We start from the raw sequence: 26,819 nt of genomic DNA on the forward strand, positions 1-26,819 counted from the left end.
GCTTTGAGTCCCATTTCACTGTTTTCTGCTGCAGCATAAGTTCAAGCTTTTTTCTTCTTCCTCTTGCTCGTATTAACACCCTGTGTGCTCCTTTTTGGCTGTGATACTTTGTAAAGGCTGACCCAGAACAGAGGCTGGACAGAGCTAAAGAATAAAGTAGGGATTTATTAAAAGGGCTCAATAGATCCATCTTGGGCAGCACAAGAGCCCAGCCAGGGCTACACCCAAGATGAATCCAAAATGGACACAAAATGTACAGCTGGTCACTGGGTCTCACACTTTTATAAGTTCTGCTCCATTTGCATATTGGAGTTAATTGTCCAGTTACAGCTTTAGCTTATGAAGTCCCATCCTTCTTGTTTTTCTCTCTTCAGTCCATGTTGTTTGAGCTCTTGGGCCTGAGATTTGGATAATTTCTCCTTGGTCCCCAGCTAGAGAAGGAATTGTTTTGTCTCCTTACTCTGTGAAGAGAGCTCACCATCTCTTAATATAAAGCTCAGAACTGCACACTAAAGCAGCACGGAGTCTGAAAAATATAAAAGCTATAACCTAATGCATCAGCTGGATTAGTAATTTGTACACCCCAGAGAGGGCCCAGCAGTGAAAAGGATGCAGGTAGAGGCTGTATTTCCCTGTGACAGCCTCCTAACTCTCTCCAGCCCTTCGTTAGCAAAGATATCTCATGGTGAGGCTTCACCTACAGATGTGCATTTATCACCTAACTCCAGCCTGCATCCAACTTTTATGCATGGCTTTTCTCAAATTCCAGGATCTATCTTGTACTGATGATGGCCCTGAGTCCTTGAAGGAACATCTAGGAATGGACAGAGATATTGCAGACATATTTCTCTGTAGAATTCTGCTTTCACATCGCTGTTTGTATTTGCTGATCTTCTGAGAAAACCTTCATTAGTTATTCTCTGCATCCTGTAGGTTATGCTTGATGGTCGTAGAGGTCTTTGCAGTACCAAATCAGCAAGCAAGAATATATCAGCTAGGAAACAAGAGTCAAGAAAAATTGTTATTAAATAGTAACTTAATATCTGGAAGAACAGACCTTGGGTTTGGGGTGGATACTATGTGTCTTTTTGGGAAAGAGGAACAAAACCTGATCATTTTTTCCATTAACTTTCGTTTCTCTTTTGTTTTTATTTTCCAGTCCAGCGAGAGTTTACACAGAAGAAAACCTTCACTAGTTGGATAAATTCAATATTGGCAAAGGTAAATAGGGGTTCTTTAGCCAAGCCATTCAGATATGCTGGTTAGAGATTAAATTTTTTAGGAACAAATAAAATTACTACGAGTTTTTTTAGGCCCTGGATGGGAAAAGTAGGCCTGAGAAGCATTTGTTTAGTAAGTGCAGCAGCACTGTATTGGGGCACATCCAAGGACACTTGTATGAGGTGGTTTTTGTGTGGATGTCACTCTCCTTACTCATGTGGTAAAACTTGTGGTGGATTGAGGCACATGTCTGAGGGCTTTATGAGTTTCTGAGTTTACAGTTGGTTTTACTGGGATTAGGTAAGTGTTATTCTATTATGCAATCCAAGAACATGAGTTTAATGAGATGACCTGAGTGACTGGTAAGTATTAAAACAAACCACATAGTAGTGGAAGTGCTCTTTAAGCTCTCAGGAAACAGCTCCTGCAGCATGTGCTGGGGCTCTGACTTGCTCAGGTAGAAACAAAATATAATTTTGTTTTGGTCCCTCCTTGAGTAGAAACTGCTGAGCTCTGCATAAGTTTGTGTTGTGTGGGTGAAAAGAGGTTTAGTTATGCAGCTCTGTACTCAAATTTGTACTTAATATTGAGTAAGATCTCAAAATATTAATAACTGCCTCATTTAGCTTTTCTTCTCTCAATTTCTTTTTCTTTTGCCCCAGACCTCCTTGAAAAATGTGAGTGCTTGAAAGTGAGGCCTAAAATTACCCTTTTAAACACAGAGGCAGGACAAGGAAGAGGGAATAAGACACAAACATAGTAATGGGTTAAAAGAAGCAGCATGTGACTGTTTAGATGCAGGATTTTTATTGTAGCTTAATGAAAAAAAATAAAGGATGCTAAACATTATTTAACAGCGGAGTAATCTGTGATGTTCTGTAGTGTGATGAATTCAAAATAACAGAAGATTGAAATTTATCTTGCAGCATACCCCTCCTTATGTTGTCTCAGACCTGTATACAGACATACAGCAGGGACATTTGCTTCTGGATCTGTTGGAAGTGCTTTCAGGTCAACATCTGGTAAGACAGAGTAATAAAAATATTACCTCAATCCTTTGTCAAGTCCAGCAAAGATTTCTGGATATGCTTAAGTGCAACCATATGAATCATCCCTCTGGGATCATAGAGTTAGTTTCAAGTAACTTATTTTTATACCATTGACTCTGAAACATGCTGAAGTAAGTTGATCCAAAGTAATTTATGAATTTTTGCTGGACTTCCCTTTTCAAAATATAGAATAAAATTAATTTTTGCAGTTGAAGATATAACCTGTTTTTTTTTTTTTTTTTTTTGCGTTGCAGCCACGGGAAAAAGGATTTAATACCTTCCAGTGTAGAAGTAATATAGAAAATGCTTTGACATTTTTAAAGAGCAGATCAGTGAGTATTAACTTCAAAATTCACAACTAAAGCCAGTTTAGCTAGTGGAACATTTTCTTTGTTAACAATGATCCCTTTTTTCCTCTCCTTAGCTGAAGCTCATAAATATTCATGTAGCTGACATTATTGAAGGAAAACCTTCCATTGTGCTTGGCCTAATCTGGACCATTATATTTCATTTTCATGTAAGTATTTCAGCGATGTAAGAGAGTTTTAGTAGAGGGGAGAAGCACAAAAATGTGTTGACTTACATGATTGCTAAATAAGATGAATTAGTACTGAACAAAAGATTATTTTCTGACATGTGGAAGTGTCATCTCAAGGAGGAGATGCACCAGAGCAGGGCAGTGATGAACAGTACCTAGCTGCACATGGTAGGAAGGAAAGATACTGAGATTTTTTTTTAAATAACCAGTTAAAAAATAGGCTAAACTTTGTTTGTCGAAGGTCTGTAATGATTAAGCTCCAAAAAGAGCAGATAGTGTGTAATGGCTCATCCATCTCTCTCTGAGGCAGCCTCACTCCTCAGTACTGACTTTGCTCATAATCTACAATTCTTGTATTATTTTTTTTCAGTAGTAGTGCATGAAATAAAGCAAAGGCTATCAAAGTCATGTTTCTTGCACAATAAGAGTGTGCACCTTGCATGACATGAGTTATGGGGAGGTGTGATAGTCCAGGGCCTTGATTTAATCATGGTGTGGGGCTGCAGAGGGTGCTGGGGCCAAGCTGGCTTCTAGGGAGAATTGTGCACCAGTAGGTGCACTGAGTGGTGACTGGGGTTCAGGAGAGCACTAAGAAACAAAGTTTTCCAGCAATATTTAGCCCATATTTTTTTCTGGTAGAGATACTTTGATGCTAAAGACTCTTTTGCTGCTCATGGCCTGTGCAATTATCTTTTAACCAAAACCAGGCTTCTCTAACCAAACAGAGATCTCTGAGGTCTGTCAGGTAGGTTTTCCTGCTCTACTCTGAATGAGCAGGCAAACTGACTATGCCTGATATTTGTCACTGCTGACAGCAGAAACCACAACGCCATGGTCTGCTGTCAGTGGTTGCAGTAGAATTGACTGAGAAGGTCCCTTGGTGTCATTGCTGGTACCCACAGCATAACACACAAGTCTTTGGGTGAATATATCCTGCCACAAAAATATTCTGAAGATGGGAATTCAGCATGAAATGGTTCAGATTGTGCAGATTAAAAAGCCTGGTTTGAGTTTGGGGGGCAGGGAAACTACTGTTACAGCTGTGGTTGAGTCCTGTCTAATTCTCTGCTCTTCTACCATTAATTCTTTGGGAATCTCTCACTGAAGCCTCATTGAGTGTCCCATCTTCTCTGACAGATTGAAGAACTGGCCAGGACACTTGCCTGTACCTACAATCAGCCTTCACCTGATGGTCCAGGTGCTGCTGACTCCTCTCCAAAGGCAAACAGATCAGCTAAAAAAAGTGCTAAAATTAAGGAACGGTGGAAGATGTCTGCTACAAAGGCTCTTTTGTTGTGGGCAAAAGAACAGTGTTCACTGTAAGTTCCAACCAAAACTTATAATTAACATGCTACACTTTGTATTACTCCTTTCCTCTGAGTGTGGTGATATTTCCCCCTGTTTTTTAAGATAACTTAGTGACAGCTTAGCAGAAAATCCTTTAACTTTCAGTTTTGGTTACCAGTACTTTGAGCATCTGTCAGGCCCCAAATGTTTTGACATGAGCCCTTTAAATATAATAAAGTGAAGCTCATCTTACTAATTAAACACAACAATGTAATCTGAGTTGTTTGGCTTTTCCTTTTCAAGGGCTCCTGTGTGATAAGTCTAGTGAAATGTTTCCATGCTTTACTTGTTTTAATCCTCATGGTTGGCACTGATTCACACAGTCTCATGGGTTTTTAAATATTTTTTTAATGGAAAATGTAGGATTTCTATGATCCCACAACTCATGCTTTTCTGTCAAAACACTGCATGATCCCAAAGGAGGATGCTAATCCTGGTGGTTCTAGTCCCTAATTCTAACAAGATGTTGCCTTTGTCTGATGTACAGATAGCACTGCTGCTTTCAGAGGGAGTGTTCACAGCACACAGTCTAGAGCAGATACAGATATTTACATTTTCTTCAAGGGCTGCTGCTTCACTCCAGGATCTTCCAAATGTGCTTTACAGTAATGTCAGCTCTTTCTCCTCAGCTCTTTAGGTTGTTTTATTTTCTAATAAAATCCTACTAATATTCCATGTTATTAGTGGGAGATAAAGGCTTTCATCAGCACATCAGACACATTCTGCCAGTAGAACGGCACTGGGGTTTGCCTTCTAGCTGTCTTTTATCAGAAGATTAATTGGCACATCAAAACCAGCTCTTTATCCATGTAATCTTCCTCTTCCTTTTGCCTGTTTTTCAGCAATATTGCTGTCTGGTTTGCAGTCTCATTTCTGAACTGGCATTATGTTGAAATATTTTGTTACAAGTGAATCCTGTAGGTTTTGGTAAAGAAACAAATCTTTAAAGACATGGCCCATTGTTTTGTGACTGAATCTGATTGCCTGAAACCCCACATCTTTTCCATGCTGTAACATACTCATAACATACAGGCTGTTTTTGGAAAGTTGTCCCAGAATTCATTGTGGCCTGCATGGCTGGGCACCTCACAGCACTGTTCAGGCTGTGAACATTAATAATAGATGATTCAAGGACACTAAACTAATTAAGAGAAAAAGAAATACTTTTTCCTGCACTAATAACAATGCTTTTAAGATTTGGATTTTCTAAAATGCCAGTTCTTGGTGTCCATTTTCTGCAGTGCATTTCTTGTTGCTTTTCCACCCCATAGAAGGCATAGATGTTGAGCACAAAGGTGATATTCAGAGAGGATTTGAATCAGCAAGGCTTTATCTTCAGAATGCAGTAGAAGACAAAAAGAAATAGTCATAGTTTAAAAAGAAGTAATTGTTGTGATTGCTAGTACTGGCTTTGTTGTTGTATGCCTTGTGCAGAAGTTCAGTGACAAGGTGCTTTTGGATTTGGTTCATACTCCATTTTACTGAATTTATATTATATTTCTAAATTGGTACTTAAATCCTGTTTCTTCAGATATCCTAACATTTTGTTTCCACTCATTTCTGGGACAGGCACGGCTCTGTGAGTGTCACTGATTTCAAGTCCAGCTGGCGAAGTGGACTGGCTTTTTTAGCCATCATCCAAACCTTGAGGCCAGGTCTGGTTGATCTGGAGAAGGCAAAAGCCAGAAGCAATAAAGAAAACCTGAAAGAGGCTTTCAGAATTGCAGAGCTGGAGCTGAATATCCCACGGCTTCTGGAGCCTGAAGGTAAATGATGAGCTTTTTAAAAACCTTTGTTAGTAGTAGTGAGATTAATGTGATCTATAAGACTGTGCTTAAGTTTGAAATGGAATATTGATGTTTGCTGTAATGCTCAAACCTGAGGGTCTTTATTTTATAACATCATCTGTACTTAAGGACAGTAGGATTTTTGAATTGGCAACAATTGCAGGAACAGTATGCAGAAGAAAGGATATGAAACTTTCCTGTTCATGGGAGAAACTTTTCCATTACTTAATCATGTTCTATTAAAATATTCCCAAGGAAAAAAATGTTCATATTAATTTCTGTCAATGGCATGTTAAGTGAGCTGTTGCAAAATAAACATGTTTATGGTAATGTGTTTTAATAACTGCAGCATAGTGTGTAATTATGTGATCAGGCCTAGAAGGCTGCATAATTATGTAAATGCTGAATTGGCTCTCGTAGATGTTGACACTGTGAATCCAGATGAAAAATCAATCATGACTTACGTGGCTCAGTTTCTGCAATACTCCAAGAATTTGCCTGAGTCTGAGGAAGACATGCAGGTATGTTGTGTGGGTTATCACTGAGGCATTTTCAAATGAATGTGCTTTCTTTGCCCAGTTTATATCTGAGTCAGTAGCACATAGTAGATCCTCTGATTCTGCTAGTTCAAACTGAATTGGTTTGAGCCTTCTGATGCTCCTGTGTGGTAGAAAAACCTCCATGTTGGTTGGTCCTACAGGTGGAACTGCTGTGCAGATTGTTTTGTTTTCATTTAACTATTGCAGAGTTGTCTTCATGTGTGCTCTGAAGTCTGTGTAAACATTGGAGGAAAAGCAGATTTGCAGATGCACAGAACAACCAGCTTTAAATTTAGTGGCTGACATGTAAAGTGGACAGAAATTGCCTTTGACAGATAACACTGACCAGGAACCCACATTTTGTATTCTCTGTATTTTCTTATGAGAGTTTAATTGGTTTTTCACATGCTGATAATCTCCTTTCAGTAGAACTGCAATCAGGTCTTTTTTTGATGTCTTCATATATTCGGGTGCCAGGTTTAAAACTTTGTCCCTGCAATGTAATAGTGCCTGACTCAAAACTCATCAGGGTCCCCAGGAGTTATTATTTGTTTTTCAATAACTTTGAATGGATTTTATCATATGTTCAATGAGTGTTGTTTTATGGCACAATGTAAATTAAAAACAATGCTTGCAAAATGGAAAAATGAAATTTTCTGCTCTAATTACCAGGAGAAAGTAAGAGAGGCCATGGGCTGGTTGGCTGCACAGGAGGAGAAGTTAGCAAAACTGCTGGTGGAAACAGAGAATGAAGCATACTACCAGAAGTACAAAGTAAGTTGCATTTCATGTTCTGTGAAAAGAATCTGTTTCTGTGAATCTTTTTAATATTTTTCATCTTCATTGCCTGAACTGTTAAATAAAGAAAACTTGGAAATCTGATGATTAATTGTTAAATCCCTCATATGATTGAAGGAAAGGTAGGCTAAATTCTCTCTGTTATGAAAAAGAGATGTGTTATTTCATTTTTGAGCAAAGGTTGTGGAAAGAGTAAAGTAGTGTCTTAATTAATTGACGTAGTTGAAGACTTGGACAGGATTCAAGCACGTAGGCCCTTCACAGAGTAACTTCTGCTATTTCTGTGCTAATTACTACAGTAGGATTTACCCAGCAAATGTTGTAGAGTAGTTGAATTGCTGGCTCTAGGTTGTGCTGCTGCAAAATTTCCTTTGGCTTATATTGTAGCCAGAGTTTGTAATAAAATGGCCCATGGGGAACTGTGAGAGGAGGAATTTTCCCTTTCTCTTGCTGGGAGGGGAGAACTGTATTCTCACTGCACTAACATTATGTTAAATACAGACTTAGGGAATGGCACCTATAATTGCAGACCCAAATATTGCCTGGAGACAAGAATGCCTCTTGCTGTCTTGCCTTTGCATGCATCACACCCTTTGAAGTTAATGGAGCTCCTAGCAGTGTGTTCAAAGGCAGGACTTGGCTCTGTGAGCCTCCATCCGACGTCTCCTGTGAATTGCTCTTTTATTTTATCTCTAGGAAATGATGTCATTTATGGAAACATTTAACCAAGAGAAAATCCCCTTTCTGCCTGTGTTGTCATCAAAAAGGGGTGAAGCTGAGCTGAGTGAAGGCCAGCAGCAGATGAGGGAACAGTGGGATAAAGTGATCTCTCAGGTCAGAGGCATTTCTCTCTCACTCACCCCATTACCAGCATGAGCGTGTGGGATGGATGAAGAAGCCTAAGTCTACCTCAGGAACTCACACTGGGAAAAATGGGGGAATGATGCTTTTTTTTGGGATTATAAAAGAGGTTTGACCCTGAACCTGAAGTCCAGACAGTCTGAGTGGCATTCAGCGCCCAAGAGGAGGCAGAAGGTGGCTTTTTGTGTGTTACCCTTCTGCCTCCTGAGCCTCAAGACTGAAACATCCCTGGAAATGCATCTGGTTATCTTGAAGCACTCTTCTGATCAAAGTTTTTGGCCTATTTATGCTTAAAAGGTTTTTTTGGGACACAGTTGGCTCAGAGCACAGACACTGATCTAGTGGGGCCTGGTTGGTCAGTGCTTTGCAGTGAGGTTGGTGTGTTGGCTCAGATTGGGATGTGTAGGGCCATGCTGGGAATTGCTGGTTTTGGAAGAGATGTTCCCCTGTCAGCCCCAGCTGTTCATCTCTCTTTCCCCCCCTATTTTTGCGGCTAGTTCACTATAAATTTTCCTGTTTCTGGGCCTTGGAATGGTCACCAGCAAAGGACAGGAATGCCAAATTCTCTGTGGTGTTGCAGAGGTTACGGGCTGGGGGCAAACCTGGGTTTGAGGTAAACAGGGCTGATTTTAGCTGACTTCATTGGAAACCCTTTTTTTTTTTTGACAGGCATGAGGGAGTGGGTTCCTGGGATATCTTGAGCACCAGCTTATGCAGCTTATATCAGCATCTTGGAGATGGGGAAGAAAATAATAGTGAGAGATTTAATCCACTTGTTTTCCTTTTAAAGATTAACGAGTGGAAAGCAAAGCTGGACCAGATGTTGCCCTCCCCTCTGGATAGCATTGAGGCTTGGCTCCAGGAGGTGGAACGTCAGCAGGCAGAAGATTTGCCTGATTTACAGGACCCTTTCAAAGCAATGTCTGTCTTCAGAGAAATAATTGTAATATTTAAGGTATGCTGATCACAAAGGAAATTCTGCTTCAGTTTGACCTGGCAAAGCACTTGTTATGGAATTGCTGTTTGACATTTTGGGAAGTGGTGTGCATATGTTTGTCTTCTGAAGATGAAAAGCTCTTCTGAACATACCTTTGAAGAATTATGAGTTTAATTAAATAACTGCATGGGTCTATAAGGCAGGTTTCAGACTTCACTGGGGGGAGATTAAATTTGAGTACTGCCTCAATGAGTAAATTATGCTATTCTTTTTTATGTGGTTCCTGCAACTTGTTTGTTTGTTAAGTAATATCACAGGATAATTGCATCTTTATCTTTAAATCTGTACTTAATGCATACCTATTCAGAAAAGCACTTGAGCTTAAGGTTGCATTCCAGGGAGTTCAAGAAGTTTGTGTGTTTAAAAGTTAAATAGTTCAAGAAGCTTGTGTGTTTAAAGTTAAATATTTGCTGAATCACTTTGTAGTTCTATTCAAGGCAAGGATATTTTGATACCTTTGTACCATGCAAGTTATTTATTCTGATCTTCAAATATTTGTATAGATAATAGTTTAAACATCCTTTTGAATTTGGAAGTTCTGAAAGAGTATATGTGTTGATACCTGGCTGGTGATCATAATGCCATACTTGGGTTTTTTATAAACAAATTTACTGGTTTTGTGACATTGTCCTTAAAGAGAATTGGAAAGAATGGGCAGTGGAGGTTCTTGCAAGTGGCTTAATAACACTACTCTGTTGTACTGTTTCTAGTCAGTTCCTGACAGGAGAGATGGCTTTTGAACTGGTAACAGCTTTGTCAGTCTTTAGCCATTTGTTCAAAGATTTTTGTTGTGCAACCTAGGTACTTAAAGCATTTTTAAGAGTAAGATAGAGACTGATGTCATTTCTTAAGGCATTTATTTTTTCCCATTAAACATATAGATGAAATAATGTAGTTTCTTCAGAAGAAGAAACACATTAATGCTTAATTTCTGCCAAATCCTCTTTTCTTGATGGGAAGACCACCTACTGAAATTTTCTCCCCTTTTAGTATGTTGTGTGTAGGGATCATACTGGCAAGGTGGTACCTTATAATGCAAATTTTTAAGATCTAGGAAATCATCCATCAGTGCTCATAATTGTCTGTGCTTCAGTGTTAAGATTTCAAAATCCAGTGTTGAAAATCTATGAACTATTTTTGTGGTTGAAGGCTGTTTCAGGATTTAGCCATTTCCATTAACATGCTTTGTGGCAGATTTTATAAGATAGAAATGAACTTATATTTTTTTTTTAATATGACACTGAGAAATAGGCTTATCTTCTGTGCAATACATGTTATGTTTTATTTTCAGGTAGGGAATTTGGTGCTGAGACACGTGCCTGTAAAATATTCCCCAATCACGGGACTCTGGCCATTGAATGGTTAATTTGATACCCTGTCTGCCTGGTGTTAGACAGAGATTTATTGAGCAGTCAAATGAACTATGGAGCAGGTGACATAATAAATTTATTCAACAGGTTTTGCTGTCAGCCTTTGCTAAGGGATAGCAAAGCGCAGCTTAATACCCTGAAGCTGTTAGAATGATGTTTTGTTTCTCCTAAAGATGATAGTGAAAATGCAGAAAAAACTGATAGCAGGGTAGTGTAAGGTCTGTGGTCCTTAGATTTAAGTAGATGCACAATGATAAGAGAAATCAGGTAGTATTGCACTAAAAGATGCACTTTAAAAAGGGATTAGATAAATACTTTTATTGCACTTTAATGAGTAAAGACACTGGGAGATTGTCTTGTGCTGACTAGTTCTTAATAGCTCCTTCCCTAACAGCAGGTGAGCTGGAGATTCCCAGATGAAATACTCTAGATCAAAATTAATGGCTTACTGTGTCTTGTTCTCCCCAGGGCTTGATGGATTGTTTTGATTCTCACTTGGACACCCTTCAGTCATTTAAGAATGAAGATGAGAAGAATATGCCACTAGTCTTGCCTGAAAAATTAGAGGAAATGAAAAGAAGGTTGTGATGCTCAAATTCCATCTACTTCATGTTGTATTCCAGCTCTGCTATTGACTGGCTCTGCTATTCTGAACAAAGCACATAATTTATCCATGCTTTGCAAAAAAAAAAAGCATTTTTGACCTAAACATAGGCTGACTCTCAAATGGAGGAGGCAGAGATCTCTCATTGGTCCAATGAATGTTTAATTGTGTGTACAGAGTAGAGCTCATTAACAGGACCTTTTCAGATGCCCTTTGCTAGTGGGGATATGAAACAACCCCTAGGGATAGGAAACTTGAATGTTTTCAATGTAAAAATTTCCCTGGTGGCAGGATTCTCTAAACTTTTATTTCCACCATTAAAAATCACTGTAATCTTGTACTACTCCAAATATCTGTTGGAGGATATTTATAAAAATGACCAGTGAATCTGTATCTATAACCTGAGATGCTTGGACATACAGGTGGCAGATGTCCCTTTTTTGGGCATTTAAGGTTTTTATACATTGAGTAGACAACATTGACTGCTCAATTGTTGCTGCTTTAAAAAAAGAATGAACTGTTGCTATCTTAGAACTTAATTCCTGTCTTTAAAGAAAAATGTTTACATATATGTAATTTTGATTTTTTAGGATAAAATCCTGATACATTAATGCCTTTTGTATCTAATGGTTTTGAATAAACTTTTGGAACTATTTTCTGTTTGCAGATTTAGCAATATTCGTTCTACAAACCCCAGCACTTTTCTTGAATACCACTATGGACTGTGCTCAGCCATTGCCAATGAGGTCAAGTTAAAGCTAAATATCTGGGATGTGAAATATGGGGCAAAAGAGTCTGTGGAATCACTGCTGGAAAATTGGAATGTAAGTTTCAGATATATGTATCACAGCCTGATGGTAATTCTTTCCTCGCTCTCTTTGATTGTAGTCTTATGTCATCTGAAGATATTATAGCTGGTAGAAGCATGGTGGACTGGTGAAATCTCAGATTTATTCAAAGAAGGGCAGGCAGACCTCCCTAGAAGCTTTTCTTTCCCCCAAAATCTTCCATTTTGCTATGAATGAGATTTCTTTCTTCAGTCTGTGGAAGTAACACAAACCATGACTGTGATTTTCTCTCTGCCTGTTTTGATTCTTTATTGTGAAGATTTCTTTCTTTCTCTATTATTTATAGAGCCATTTGTAGCAGCCCTTCCCTAGCTCCAATCCACAGAACCCTCTCTGGGGCAGTTCAGTAGTTGCTTTTTTCAAAACCAGCCATTATTCACACTGCTGCCTCTTCCTTTTCCCAGCTTCTTTACCTCCTCATGCTTTGTGGTGAATATGAATTGTCTTGTTCTATTACACTTTATGCTTAGCTCAGTTTCTGGACTCAAGTTATGAAACTGATGTAGGCTTTTAGGGGGATATAGATTGCCCAACCCCAAATAGTGACAAGGGATACTGCATCAAGAGTAGAGGCAGAGGTGAAGATGCTGATGCCTCCAGTTTTTTCCCTTCTCAAGTTAATGAGATTCCTTGTGAATTCTATCTTAGTGGACTTTATAGGATTTTCAGACTGGCAAATCCACAGTTAAATTAGTGGGAATTTCACCAGCCTCAGCACTGTGGAAGGAGGCAACAATAGGTTGTATAAAATAGCAGTTTCCTGAGCGGTGTCAGCCTCACCCTGTGGTGAGATGGTCATGCAGAGTTAATCTGTGCTGAGTTTGTTGGTTCAGTTGGTTTCATAAATACTTATTATCATGTTGTTTCTACAGTTGTGGCTCATGGTCTTGCTCAAGCTGATAGAATGCAGAGCTTTGCCAGGGAGTTTAGGGCTTGTTTAGGGTTTAGGGCTTGTCACAGTCACAAGGGAGGTTGTTTTGTACCCTGCTGGGTAGGACATTTGTAGGAGTGGAAAGTGCTGAAGTGAGATCAGCTCAGAGAGGGGCTGAGGATCAGCCCTCACTCCCTGTGCACACACGAGTGTCCTCCTCTGCTCCCATTTCTTCCTCTTTCACCCTCTCCATCCCCAGTTTGTTTTATCTGTCAGAAGTGAGGCATCTCAACGTTTCTGTACATGCAGGGAAGCCCACCTTCTGCTTTCACCACATTTTGGCTTATGTGACTGAGTTCTGCCTGACTGGTTCTAGATGCCATTTCTCAGTATTGCCCTGGGGCTGTAACTTTTTGGAGCAAGCATTCCTGACTCATGCAGGGCTGTGGCTCAGGCAGTGGCATTCAGGTACTCATAGTTCTATTTACTTTACTCTCTGCACAAGCAGAGTAAAAGAACAAGTTTTTTTCAGACTAAAGGGTGCAGCTGAGTTGCTGGGTGGGCTTTGCTCAGTTTACATTTAAACTGTAGGTTGTAGGTTCATATTGCAAAAAAAAAAAAAAGTGTCCCAAGCTGTATTTCTTACTCAGTTTTGTGCCATTCAGTGTACCCATATCAATTACTTTTCACTTTGAGCAGAGTTTCGTTGAAGAAAAGAAACTTGAAACACAACTAGACACTGCTACTCACATCTGTGAAGACTTGAAAAACATAAAACATCCTGACTTGGGTAAGCTTATGCACATAAGTTGGTATGAAGATCTCTATTTTGAATATACTCTTTATTTCATTTAATCTATATACAGTAACTATTTTGAAGTAAAGTGCTGCCCCCAGTTTTAATTCCGTCTACTGTTCCATGTAAGCAGTGTTTCTGTATAATTAAGCTCTCTGGTCCCAAATGTGTAACAATAATCCCTATTCCACTTCCTAGCTGGAGATCCTCAAGAAATCAGCAAACTTTTGAAGACAGTGGAGTCAAAGATTTCTACATGTAAAGAGTATATTTCCAATGTAAACACCACTCTACAGAAAGTCCTGTCCTCCTGGAGTAATTACACAGAAAACATCCATTTACTAAAGACATGGCTGGAAGAAAACAGAAATGAGGATCCAAAAGAGGTACATGGTTGGATTTCTCTTTGTTTGACAGAGATACTTCAAAGCCTTCTGGAAGAAAAACATTAAATCTCACAGTGGCTGCTGTTGTTGCTTTTCTGCTTTTCATTTTGGAAATAAATGTTTGACAGGGTTCTGCTTAAAATTATTTCAATGCCTCTGTCTAGATCCCTGCTGAGGTACTGGCAAGGAGGAATTCGATTCATGGTTCCTTAAATGAAGCTGGAAACCATCTCATTGAAGTCAGCAAAGAGCAAGTTGGATCAAATATTGCCAAAGAGCTGAAGAAACTGAACAGGAGATGGGCAAAGTTCATCAAGAGGACACACTTTGTGAGTTACAAGTTACTGTTTCTCTTTGCCATGCAGCCATCTAAGTCATCTTTCCTAGATTTACCAGTTTGCTAATCAGAGATTGATCAATCTTTCAGTCAGCTCAGGGTTGCCAGTTTTACAGCTTGAGGAACAGAGTACACAGCAGCATCCATTCTAAATCTTTCTGGCTCAGTAAAATTCTCATTATAGCAGGGTGGAAAATGTTCAATTTTTAAACTGAAATCTCAAAACCACTTACAAAAGGAAATCTTATTGCAGAATGAAGCTCTTAATTCAGTGCTCGGGGTGGAAATAATCAATTTACCTGTGTTAAATTTTACAGACTCTGTCTTAGCTGGTAGAAAGTAATTATTGCTGCATAGATATTTCTAAGGTTATGCAACTTTTCACCAGCTCACTTGACAGGTTTTTAGGCTGCTGTAAATCCCTATACAACTTGCCTAATGTTATACATATTACAGTCCCTAGAGTGCTTTCACAAGAATGACATTTTCACTCTGCCTGGGAATATTAGAACTCTTAATTTTCTGAGTTGAGCCTTTCATTGACATTTATTAAAGCTATTGCTGTGACAGTAAACGGTGGCAAAAAATTACTGCTACATTTTTGTAGGAGATGAGCTTAGTGAGAATGCAATAAAATCAAAGGAAGCAATCAAAGGGTGAGGGAAATCCAGAGTTTGCTAGAAAAACCCTTAATAAGAGATGCATCAAGGAAATATATTGAGGAATCAGATAAGTGAGGTGCAAGAAGCCTGTCTAAGGTTTTAAGGACTTCCTGAGTTATTTTTGTGGCATTGCTTTGGACATTATGGCTATCAAATATATTATATTTATTTTTAATATAAAATGCAAGACCAAATGCTGGAGCTCTGGCCTGTGACTGCCAATACCATTAATGTCAGTGCATTTCCTGATCTTTATTTGACCAACACCAGCTGCTGTTCTTGGACAATTCCCTGCTGTGGGCTGGGAGATGCTGCAGCACAGGAGTTTTCTCCATAGTAGTGTTGCTGCTTGTAGGGGAGGGGACAAGGGGACAGATTGTGCTGTCCCACCTGCCCTCAGGGCTGAGGAACTGAGCCTCACTTGGTTTATTTATCAATATGTTTGGCATTTATTTCTCCTTTGATCCCTGTTGAGTGCTAAAGCTGGGAAGTGACCCAAGTGGTGACTGTGTTGGAGGAGGGCAGTGGGGAGATGATGGGAATGAACATCTCACCTTGCTCTTTGTTGATAGCTCGGAGAGGAGAGCACAAATGCTGCTGAAGAGACCACAGAGCTTCCAGGGAGCCTGGAGAAAATTGAAGAGCTGCTTGGAGGAGTGGACAGTTGGGCAGCAGAGATGGGACTTCTCCTTAGCAAGATCAGTCACAAGGAGCCTGTGAAACCTGAGCTGGAGGAACATTTGCAGGTGAAAATGCTGTTTAATATACTTGTTCCTCAGATTCTCATCTTGCAGGACAGATTTGTGGCTGGGGTGAAATGAGGCATCATCAGTGAAGCAGAACTTAATGTGGATTTTGTGCTGTAATATTTGTAAAAAGTCAAGACTGTTTGTGCCTTGTTGTTATTTCCCAGGATCACTCCCAGATGAGCTGTGAGTGAATCCTCCACCCTCAGTGTGTCCAGCTGAACAGCAGGTGCCAATGAAATGCTGTTGGTGCCAATGATCAGCAGCTTGTTCTTGAGTGATATTAATTACTCCTGTCCAGCAGAGCACTTGGAGCAGAGCAGAGCTCTGCAAGTTGCCAATTTGAGTCGTTCCCCTGGTCACACAGGGCTGTTATCATCTACTCTCCAATGTGGGGAGGAGGTTTGGGACACCTTGGCTGTATTCAAGGCTTACCCATCAAAAGCTGGGATGCTTGAAGTATTTTCAGCAGCACATGGGGTTATTTGGGAATCTCATCTTATAGCTAGTTGTTAGAAATATCCTCAAAGAGCACAAATAACTTCTAACAATAAATTCCACTAGTCAGTATTGTTTCCCTGGGATTACCCCCAGCTCCCAGCAGATGGCAGATGAAAATCTGTGTATATAACTCAGCAGCTTCAATACAAAGTCTGATTTATTTTCTTCACCTGCCAGTAAAGGTGAGATAGAATAAAGATGCCAAGATTTGCAGTGAAGAAGTTGAGGCTCTGTCTTATGTTGTCTTTACTACTTCTGCAACAGGGCCTGTATAAACTGATGGAGTCAAGGTGACCATCAACTCCTTTGTGTAACTGCTGTAAATAAGCAGAAATACTCTTTATTTCATTTAATCTGTATACGGTAACTGTGCACCAGAATCAGTGTTAGTTTTCTCATGATTTGTGCCTTCTTGCACAGAGCTTAGCTGTTGCATATAGGTAATGCCTTACAAAAGAAAAGTCTTGTAAAAAAATAGTTTAAGCCCTACTATCCAGCTAAGCTGGTAACTAGCTTCTAAGTTCCCATATGAAAAAATCATGAAAATGAGAATCAGTTAACACAAAAATCTATTCTTGTAAGAGAACTGTTCACACCTACAAAAGCAAAGAGTCTGTCCCATGAGAATCCCTGAAGAAAATATGTAAAGTAACCAAAAATAGAGAAGTTTAATACCTGCACCCTAGCCATTTACCAGCCAATAAACTGAGTATCAGTATATTGTTAACCAGTTAGCTTGAACACAGTGCCTTCTGGTATTCCTATGAAAATATGAACTATGCAATAAAAATTCATCTTTTCTGCAGGAAGAATCAAAAGTCCTTTCACTTTTTACTGCAACATTTACCTGACAGATTTGGAAGTGTGAGTGACGAAAAGGATCTGTTGATCTTCTTGTAGTCACAGGAATAGGTTTATAAAATAAGCCTCATTTTGCAGTGTGACTCTAGTTTGTAAAAAAAAAAAAAAAGTGAAATAACAAAGGACAGCCTGAAATAGAGCCTCCAAACATGTGGCTGGCATTGTACCTCCATGTCTGGGGGTAGGAGAGATCAGGTCACTCGTTACCTGCAGTACAATAGGTCAAGATCCAGAATAAATCTCTGACTATGATTAGGAGAATGCTAATTGACAACTTCAGACAGGAGAAATGTGTTGAATATTCATAGGTAGAAACAGCTCTAATAAGGACTTTTCATGATAAATATTCAAGCATGGCACACTACTCCTGCATGCAGGGCACCCAGCTGCTTTCCTGCCTTGCAGTGCTGAATACTCCAAGGAAATCTGAGCCTTGCTGTGTGCTCACTTTGGATGACTTCATGATCAGATGCTGCTTATCCAAATGTGTGGTTTCATTTGGGAAGCTGCTTGGATGAGAGAGCACATTTTAAAAACACATCTGATTGGCTCTGTGGCAAAGACACAGGAGATGTTGCACTAACAGAAAGAAATTGCTTCAGCAAACAGAATCCCCTGTGGATGGCAGCAAATTTCTTTCTCTCCACACAGAGATTTTACAGTGCAGTACACTGACCATCGCTGGAATGTGACGCTTACCCTTACCAAGTATCAACCATCCATGATCAAGGCTGGCTTTTTCACTCTGTTTGTTTAAACAAAAAGACAAATAAACACTTGTAAAGGCTTCTAATGCTTTTTGTTCAAACCAGAGTTTGGCTGCTAGAGGATCCTCGTGCCAAGACCAAGTTGTGGCAGCAGAAGAGATACTGCAATCCCTGAGGCAGAATGTTTCAAGTCAGGTGTTGCAGCAGCATTCTCACACCACTGGGCTGGAGGCACGAATTAAAGAAGCCAGAGACAAAGTAGAGGTACTTGTTTATAAACACACAGATATCTCTAATTTTACCATTGCAGAGTATGGAAAACGCTTTGTCAGTCATGTGAAATAGAAAAGGTTCTGTACTGTTGGAATCAGTCTCCCAGACTCTTGTCAGGGCAAAATCTGGAACATTTCCAGGATTAGTATCTCAACTTGAAAAACTTGAGTGATGTTATGAAGCAATAACTCTGTGTAATTACTGACACTCAGGTGTATTCTGAAAAGTCTCTTTCTTCCAAGGCTGTCATGGGTGACCTGAACAACATCTTGTCCAAATCTGAGAAGAAGCCCTCAGAGAAGGAAGCTTTGCTCAATTTTGAAGAATCACAGAAAGAACTTGAGGCCTCCATTTCAAAGGCTGTGCAACTTGTCAGTCAAAAATTAAGTCCTGAAGAATGTATTTCAAGATATGAGGTGGGTTTGTGTTCTGAACCAGCTGCATCTGAGTAGTTCTGAGGGCTATGTGATCTCTAAAAGTCCAAAGTAAGAAAAGTACTGACCTTTTTGTTTTTTGGTAGCTATTAATGCTTTGTTGAGTTTTCTGATTTAGCACTTTATTAACTTGGCAGACAACTTGAATGAAGAAACATAAATCTGTTTGGCAGTTTATTCAGTGCCCTCTCCTAAATTACTCCGTCAGAACTCATAATTTTCAGAACTACAGCTCTTTCCTTTTTTTTTTTTTTTTTGACCTGATCAATAATTAAGCTTCCCATCAAGAATGACATGCCTGAATTCTTGGGCAGGTTATTATAAATACTAAATCTCCTCTTTTCCCCAGAGGGTAGTTGGTAAATCAAATATCCTGTCTCAAAATGTGGATCTCTTAAAGGGGTTTTAAGAGATCCACATTTTGGATCTCTTAAAGGAGATGGAAGTGCCCAAAATCTGTTGCCTGGTGTGGCAGAGAGGCTGGGTGACCAAAGTGGCAGGAGGGGCACAGAGCTCATTGCAGGCCATCCTGGAGGTGCCATGGTGCTGATGGAGACTTTTCACCCTTTTACTGCCCACACCCATGGGACACAGCCTCAGGTATTCCCTAGGGAACAGGCAGAGTTCAGCAACCTTCATCTTTTGTCTTTGGTACCAAATTTTCCCCTGAAAGCACAAGAACAGCACCTGCTTTTCTCCATAAAATATCTACTGATTCTGCAAGCTTTTGCAGATAAACAGGGCTGGAGAATGCCCTTGTACCCACCCACAGCAGAACCACACACCCCATATGTGTGATGTATACATTGTCATTTTGTTGGTTAAATAAGCTATGTTCACTTCTGTTTGGTTTTCATTATGATGTCTGAGTTTTGTTTTGGTTTTTGTTTTTTTTTTTTTTTTAGGAAGCTTTTAATGCTTTGGACAATAAAGTTCTTGACAAATTTTTGAAAGCAGCTGAACTGCTGAAAAATATTTCATCTGACCATGAGAAGCTGTTGGTGGAAGACGATGTTCGTAGGAGATGGGAGGTGAGATAATGCAGGAATGAGAATCCACTGTCTGGTCTCATTAGGCCTGGCATCTTTGAAAGCCACTTTTTTCTTGTCACAGTGTGTTCTGGTGTTTTTATTTGCTGTGTAACATTGTCTCACCATCCCACGGGAACAATGCTTTGTATTTTGCAGGCAGTTCGTCAGGAAATTGTATCCTATGTCCAGCTCATCATAGAAAGGGAAAAAAAGAAATTTAATGCAACTTTAAAAAAAATTAATAAGCAGTTAGGCAAAGAGAAGAAACTCCTAAGTATGGATAAAACCAAAGGGCTCATCAAGGAGCATGAGGTACCTGACACATTCCTTTTCTGTCTCAATTTGTGAATGCTTTGCTGTCCTTCTTCCTCCTTTTTTGGGTTCATTATCTGTGGAGCAGGGCCCTTGTGCTCTGTGTTATGTAAACACCGAGCAGAGAGGCCACCAAAATGATTTCTTTACCTTTTTTCACTGCAACTATGTTAGTGTTCTTGCAAACTTTTAGAATTAACCCTTTGTTGAGTAGGTGGTATCCTTTTTCCATTTTTTCTCCCACACTTTTAGTGTATCTTGAATTCACTCAAGGAAGTATAATAATTGATAAGGAATATTTTAAAAATATTCTACTTTTTCTGTAGTCAGTAGGACACTTCTATCTGATGTCAGGGTGAAGAAAACTTGGGACCAAAATTAAAAATTGTAGAACATAATGAATTTCTAAATCAAGCAAGAGTCAGTGTAGTCATGTGAATATAGTTGGGAACATGTTGCCAGAAATCCTAATTTACTTTCTGGCTCTATTTTAGAAAGAACCAAGAAAAGATAAGTGTGTGTTGGTTTGACAACTTAGACATTTAAGAGCACTCAACCAAGATAATGGAAGTATAAAAAAATATATGAGAATAATATATGAGAATAATCCTGGTGTTTTAGCATGGGGTTATTATATTGATTTTTCTTTGTTTAGGCCTTTTTTTCACACGAAGGCAGCATGAAGGAACTTAACAAGTCTTTGGAAGACCTTAAAACATTGGCAAGACTCTCAGAAGAAGCTGTCCCAGGGATGCAGACACTCACTGCAGACTGTGAGAAAAGGCTAGAAAAGGTTCAGCAAATGGTGGCAGACATTTACACAGCACTGCTGGCTCGTGTTGGAAAAGGACAGCCCCCTCAGAAAGGGTGGGTGGCTGAGCCATGGGGTGTTGTAGCTTTATAGAAATCATTTTTACACATAAATTTTGGGATACTCTAATGTGTTTTGGTAGTACATTGCTGTGGCCAGCTGTGCATTCAAACACTTAAAGTATTAAGTTTCATAAACTGGCAAGTACTATGTTTGATTATCCTTCAACACAGCTGCACTGTTTTAAACCTTGAGCTAGGATATTTTTTTTCCCTTTGCATTTAATATTTTGTTCTTGTAGGAACTCCATTTTGGCTTCTGAGAATGGAGAAGAGTCTGGTTCTTCTCAAGAAATTGACAGCCTTATGGTGCAGGAGGTAAGAAGTCCAGACTTACTGATGGAAAACAGGGCTCTGTCAAAGGGAGGTCATTGCCAGGAGGAAAAAGTGTTTATTTCTCTTACTGTTTTTATTGTGATAAGACCTTGGGCCTCTGGTTAGGAATCCAGACCCCACTGTGCTTGTGAATGTAGATTAAGTAAATAATAAAAATTAACATGCAAGCAGCAGTGCTGGGCATCCTGAGAAGATGTGAGCCTCCAGACTGGAATTATATTTTGCAAAAAAGTCATTTTCAGGTGTAAAGGTTATGTGGGAAGCTGTGTTCAAGTGAAAATCCCCCGTAGTGTCCCAGTAATAGAACAATTTTCAGAGGACAGAGAGAGTCCTAGTGAAGAGTTGGAGGCATTTGTCTGTATCTGTGAAAAGAATGAATGAGCTGGATGCAAATATTCCAAAATTTGTTCTTTGGGCTCGTGATTGGGTTCAAACACATCTTGAATTCATGAATGGCTTCTCTCATCTCCTCTGGGACACATCAAACCATCCCTTCCTTCAGGAGCTCACAGATGATTGTTAGGCTTTGCTGTGTATTGCACAGGGTATTGTGGAGGTCACTGTCACCCTTTTTATTTTTACTCAGACCTCAAGACCTGCTGCAGATGCAGTTTTGGAGCCAGATGTGAAGCACCACAATGGAGAGAGCTGTGCAGATGAGTTTGAGGAAGATGGTGAATTGGCCATACCAGCTTTTTTAGAGAGGTAATTTTTAAAGGAGAAAATGCATTGTTGTTAAAGTATGATGCTGTGCTAGACAAATTAGCTCACAAATTCATTGAATGTACTAAACATAAGGTGCATTTTTGCTATGCAGAACCCTGTTCTTTTTTCTGCTACAGTTTACTGAATATTGATCTGTAATTTATAGGGAAGCACTGCAGTAACTAAATGCTTCGAGCATTAGGATTTTGTAGCAAGAATATTTTTAGCTATGAATGTTTTACTCATTTTCTTGGGCTAGGAAAGTCTGCATCTGCCTTACTAATAACTTCAAATATTGTAAAATAAAGAAATGTGTCAGGTTTTTTAGAGAACTGACACTTTTACTTTGGTAAAACTGAATTTAGAGAATGCAGGCTGGCATTTAGATTTGAAGATTAGCCATATGAGCAATCTGTTTAATATGTTGCTCAATTATGCATTATTCATTCATTTTGGACTTAAATAAAATATGTACTTGCAATAGACTGTGCTTATTTTTTGATGGCACTCTGTTGATCAGTGAGTCCCGTACCCTGAGATGTTCCATTTAATTAAAAGTAATATTCTCTCTGAAAGTGTTTGCATCTTTCCTTAGCTTTAATACACAGAGAAGTAACCTGGAGGAACTTCTACGTCACAGCAGAGATAAAGTAACATCTGACTTTACTGATGAAATAAAAGACACTTCATCCCTTAAGTTTAAGCTGTTTGAACTGGAGGCAAGTATTCATCTTTTAAAAATATACCTGGTGCCTAAATTGTTATTTTCTCATGTAGAGCAGTCACTTCTCTGTTACATATATTATGTATTGCCAAGGGAAAAGCAGCATCCTTACAACCATATGTGTTAGAAGAACGGAAATCAAGGATTTAGGATTCAACAGAACTGCATTGCTGCCTAGCACTGGAGTTTTGCAGGTGTTGCTGAAAGAAAAGAAGAAATTGGTGGCTTTGGGTTTGTTGTCTGCAGGCTGAAATAGGTGTAATGGGAAAAAAACTGCAGAAAGGAGCTTTTTGTTTGTCAGCAGAGATGGCCAGGGCTGCAGGAGTCATCAGAGTTGAACCACCAAATGGTGTTTGTGCAAAATGGAGCTATTCCAGGACATATAAAACTTGGTTAGGTTTGTGAGGTCCTTGAGGCGACAGCAAAAGGCACAGAGTTGATGTTGACAAGTTTATTACTGCAATTTTTTATTTCCTTTCTTGAAAGAACTACAAAGCCTCATCAAGAATCTCAGAACTTGGTTCAGTTCTACATTTGTTTTTCTTCTGAACATAGCTAGGTGGAGATATTTTCATTCTTGTAGTAAGAATGCCTGGCCCATGATTTATTGACTCTTTTATAAAATGTAGCCAAGGCATATAACTGACATAGAAATTCTCACTGCAAAATGTTACTGGAAATTTGCATGCAGCTAAAAGCTGGGTCTTGAAGGAGAAAAAAGGCAGTAGATACTCTTACTTTCAAATGATGCTTTCACTGTTTTTGTAGAAACTCTTGTGACTAGTTTTATGAAATGTCCACTGAGAAATACAGGATCATATTAATGCATTAGAACTGCTTGTCTTCTAGGAAATGATAGACATGGAATTCACGTCTGGTTGGAAAGAATTGGAAAAGATCTCATCTACCTTAGAAAATCTTGTGTCTGAAGTGCAGCAGGCTGCTCTCTCTGAGGCAAGGAACAAGCTACAAAGCGAGTGGAAAGAACTTCAGGATATGATAAGTATCAGGTATAAAATAACACTTTATGGTGTTAGCTAAGGAATTGTAACTAATTGTGTATGTTGTGAAGAGAATAATTTGTGTTGGAGAAAATAGCTGCACATTTTTAACCTTTTCTTCATTGCAAAAAATTAGGCTGTTCTTAATTTTTCTTTATTCATATACACATGGAAGATAGTGTGAGTCTCCCCAAGAAGATCAGAGACAGATCTTTGTGACATAACTGTGCAATATTCCCATTTATTGCTGTTATTTCCTTTCATCTTTTGGTTAAATTCACAATGATTCGCATTGCTTTTCTCATTAATCAGAGAAAAACTCATCTAACCTTGGAAGGGGGAGGATTAGATCTGTTAGACAGTTACATTATTTTTGTGGCTTTTTGTGCTTAAAAATATTGAGTGTCTTTTCTTGCTTGCTTTCCCAGTTCATGTTTTGTTACCTTTCTTGCAGAGCAAGTTCTTTAAGGGCTGCTATGGAAATTATTTTGGAAACAGAAAATCAATCCATCTCTGTCTGTCAATTAGTAGATCAATGGCTGAAGAAAAAGTACATCCACCAGTTTAGTCTGATGGCCTGCAACCTTCCTGAGAGTGAACTGAAGGTAAGGGAAGATGCAGAGACCACACCCTAGCAAGGATAGGTATTAATATCTAGGAAGCAGAGAACGTCATGGGATTTTCACTCAGGAGGTTAGGGCTGCTGACAAGAGTTCCTAAACCTTCTAAAATCTGTAATGGCATTTTAGTCCCCGTGTTTTAAACATTGTTGGTCCTGTAGAACAAGCCAGGGACCCTCAGTAGGTTCTGCTGTGAAAGCCATTGTTGTGAACATTTCCTTGTAGCTTAGGATCTTTTTTTGGTGCAGATTTGTGGTGTTCCCACTTGGCCTTATACAATTTTGTAGAGTCATGCACTTAATGAACTGTTAATTTACGAGCTCAGCCCAGCTACCTTGTGTCACATCTGCTGCAGTACCTGAGCACAGCTCAGGATGGCTTTGGAAGCTCAGTGTGGCTGCAGTAATTGTTCACCTGCTATCAATATCTGATGCCCAGGCCCTGGTCCACTGGGCAGAGTGAATTCTGTTTCATTCTTGGCTTGCCCTCTGGCTGAGCACACTGACAGCTACACAGAACTGAAAGTTTGCACTTGTCTGTCCTTGGCTCTCCAGTGCAGTAGGGTTTAGGTCTCTCAAGCTGTAGGGCAGACAGCATGTGTGCTCTGTCTGACCAGTTTTGGCTGCAAGGGCTCAGAATTTTTGCCCAGCTCTCTGCACATCTGGACTTTCACAGCCCTGACCTGCTGTTCTTTGAGGGCTGCAGCCAGAGAGCCTGCAGGCTGCACCAGGAGATTTTTAAATGCATGGAAGTCTGCTCCAAAAGTATAGAATAAGGAACTGAAAGATGGCAGAGTAATAAATGTCTCTGTGGCTGCCTGTGCTCTGGCTGATGTCCTGCTGTGGGAGCCTGCTGCTTTCAGTCCCAGGACTATCATCATCTTTCTCTCCTTCTTGTCTCATTGCAGGAAGCAGTCTTGAGCTTTCTGTAGTGCTGATCAAATTTTCTGTGTGTGGAATACCATTTTATTTGATTATTTTGTTGGGTTTTTTTTCCTTCCCTCCACTGACATCCAGAGTAGGTTTTCTATCTTACCTACCCTGTTTAGCATACTTTTTTACTGCTATTATAATTTGTTTTTCAGACACAGGTTCAGCTTGAATGCAGGATATATGTTTTTCTTCACTAGCTAACATTTTTGGTCATTCTCTAAATTCCAGATGCTGCAGAGATGCATATTAGAACAGATTGAAGAGTGCAAACAATTGGAACACCTGGACAGTTCAGCAGGGGATGAAGTTAATCCATTAGACCTGCAAGCTGCAAGAAAAGTTATAATTAACTGTCAGAAGCAGCTTGAAGAAATGCGCCATAAAATGCAGATCCGTGAGGCTGTCCTTAAAGATCTGGAAACTTTTATGGCCTCCCTGAAGAGGATCCAATCTTCCATCACATCTCTCCCAGATCCCCCAGATCAGCCTGAAATGCAGGGAAAAGCTTTGAGGGAGGCTGCACAGGAAGTTTCTCATCTGGCAGAAGAGGCCAAAAGCCTGGATGAGCGCCTGAAGAGTGTTAATATCTGTCTTGAAGATGCTGATCATGGGAGACACACTTGGTGTGAAAAACTTGTTCAGGCTTTATCTAAAAAGCTAAATGCCATTTATGATCCCTCAAGAGAGCAGGTGCCTACAGAAGAAAAAGACTTACACAAGACTTTTTTCAGAAAAAACAGTGAACTCCTTAAAACCATTCAGGATCTACGGGACAGAATCAATAAAATAGGCTTGAAGGATCCAACAATTCCAGCTATTCAGAAAAGGTAAATTATTTTTTAAAGCTCTTCTAATTTCATAATTTCAGTGGAGTCAGCCTGGGTCCTCTCTGCAGGAGAACACTGAAATTTGAAGTATCTGTAGACAGTAGCTGTGAGTTTGTTTTATTTGCTCCATCACAACCTAAAAAAGGAAGCCTTCTCCATTTTTTTTCTTTCAAACTCCTATCTATCTATCTATTTGAAGCAGTATTGAGGAAGAAAAAATAGGAGATGGGTTATTGTGATTTTAGTTTTCAGTAAGAAAACTGTCAGACAGGGAGATGGGTTCCCTTGCTAGGCAGTGATGCCTCTGATCTGAAACTCTGCAGTGTAAGATGGACAGACTGCACTTGCCTTTTAATACAAATTAATTTCACTGTGTTCATACAGACCCAGCCGGCCTTCAGATTTTGGATTATTTTCTCACAGTGTTGAGGTCAGCATAACTCATCTGAGGACCTGTGTCAGATTACATGAATTGAAGACCAAATTAGACTTTTTATGATGTCATTTAATACAGTATGTGGAGCTCAGGATGAATTTCTAGGGCACTTAATAATTACATTGTGAACCAAATCAAAGGCTTACTTTAATATAAGGCTGTATTTATTTATTTTTTTTTCTAATAAAGGATAAAATCATTAGCAGAATTGGAAAAGGAATTGGATCGTGCTGCTGCTGAAATGAAATCTCTGCAAGAAATTGCTAATAAGCTCCCACAGATCAATGAGGAGAAAGCAGAGGAAGCAAATGAGCAGTGCAGAGTTACAGAGAGGTTATGGGAGGATACAAAGCTCTTGCTTGCTGAATGGTAAGGAGGAAAATTGCATTTTAAAGTAATATTGTTCAAGTAAGAAGTTTGCTTGTGAAATCAAACAGAAAAAAAGCCCTAGACTAGACCTTAAAGGTACAGTGGAGACATAAACTATCATTA

At 39.4% G+C, this 26,819-nt stretch overlaps 1 protein-coding gene across 4 annotated transcripts in view; it reads left to right on the forward strand.

The window, feature by feature from the left end:
• Nucleotides 1-26,819, forward strand: part of LOC102072960 (nesprin-2) — a 181,891-nt gene that overhangs the window by 31,794 nt on the left and 123,278 nt on the right. For all 4 annotated transcript variants that reach the window (XM_074542222.1, XM_026796308.2, XM_026796309.2 and 1 more), the window contains exons 3-30: nt 1,160-1,221; nt 2,148-2,243; nt 2,525-2,602; nt 2,695-2,787; nt 3,946-4,127; nt 5,725-5,921; nt 6,363-6,463; nt 7,154-7,255; nt 7,976-8,113; nt 8,931-9,095; nt 10,976-11,088; nt 11,779-11,935; nt 13,530-13,620; nt 13,825-14,012; nt 14,177-14,341; nt 15,584-15,757; nt 17,932-18,090; nt 18,342-18,515; nt 19,439-19,564; nt 19,721-19,876; nt 20,532-20,743; nt 20,989-21,064; nt 21,669-21,787; nt 22,383-22,506; nt 23,361-23,521; nt 23,967-24,117; nt 25,293-25,891; nt 26,517-26,696. In XM_074542222.1, coding sequence (XP_074398323.1) covers nt 1,160-1,221; nt 2,148-2,243; nt 2,525-2,602; nt 2,695-2,787; nt 3,946-4,127; nt 5,725-5,921; nt 6,363-6,463; nt 7,154-7,255; nt 7,976-8,113; nt 8,931-9,095; nt 10,976-11,088; nt 11,779-11,935; nt 13,530-13,620; nt 13,825-14,012; nt 14,177-14,341; nt 15,584-15,757; nt 17,932-18,090; nt 18,342-18,515; nt 19,439-19,564; nt 19,721-19,876; nt 20,532-20,743; nt 20,989-21,064; nt 21,669-21,787; nt 22,383-22,506; nt 23,361-23,521; nt 23,967-24,117; nt 25,293-25,891; nt 26,517-26,696 — 4,339 coding nt within the window. The remainder of the gene's footprint in view (nt 1-1,159; nt 1,222-2,147; nt 2,244-2,524; nt 2,603-2,694; nt 2,788-3,945; nt 4,128-5,724; nt 5,922-6,362; nt 6,464-7,153; nt 7,256-7,975; nt 8,114-8,930; nt 9,096-10,975; nt 11,089-11,778; nt 11,936-13,529; nt 13,621-13,824; nt 14,013-14,176; nt 14,342-15,583; nt 15,758-17,931; nt 18,091-18,341; nt 18,516-19,438; nt 19,565-19,720; nt 19,877-20,531; nt 20,744-20,988; nt 21,065-21,668; nt 21,788-22,382; nt 22,507-23,360; nt 23,522-23,966; nt 24,118-25,292; nt 25,892-26,516; nt 26,697-26,819) is intronic.

The sequence above is a fragment of the Zonotrichia albicollis genome, chromosome 6 (assembly GCF_047830755.1).
Source record: "Zonotrichia albicollis isolate bZonAlb1 chromosome 6, bZonAlb1.hap1, whole genome shotgun sequence".
NCBI lineage: Eukaryota > Metazoa > Chordata > Aves > Passeriformes > Passerellidae > Zonotrichia > Zonotrichia albicollis.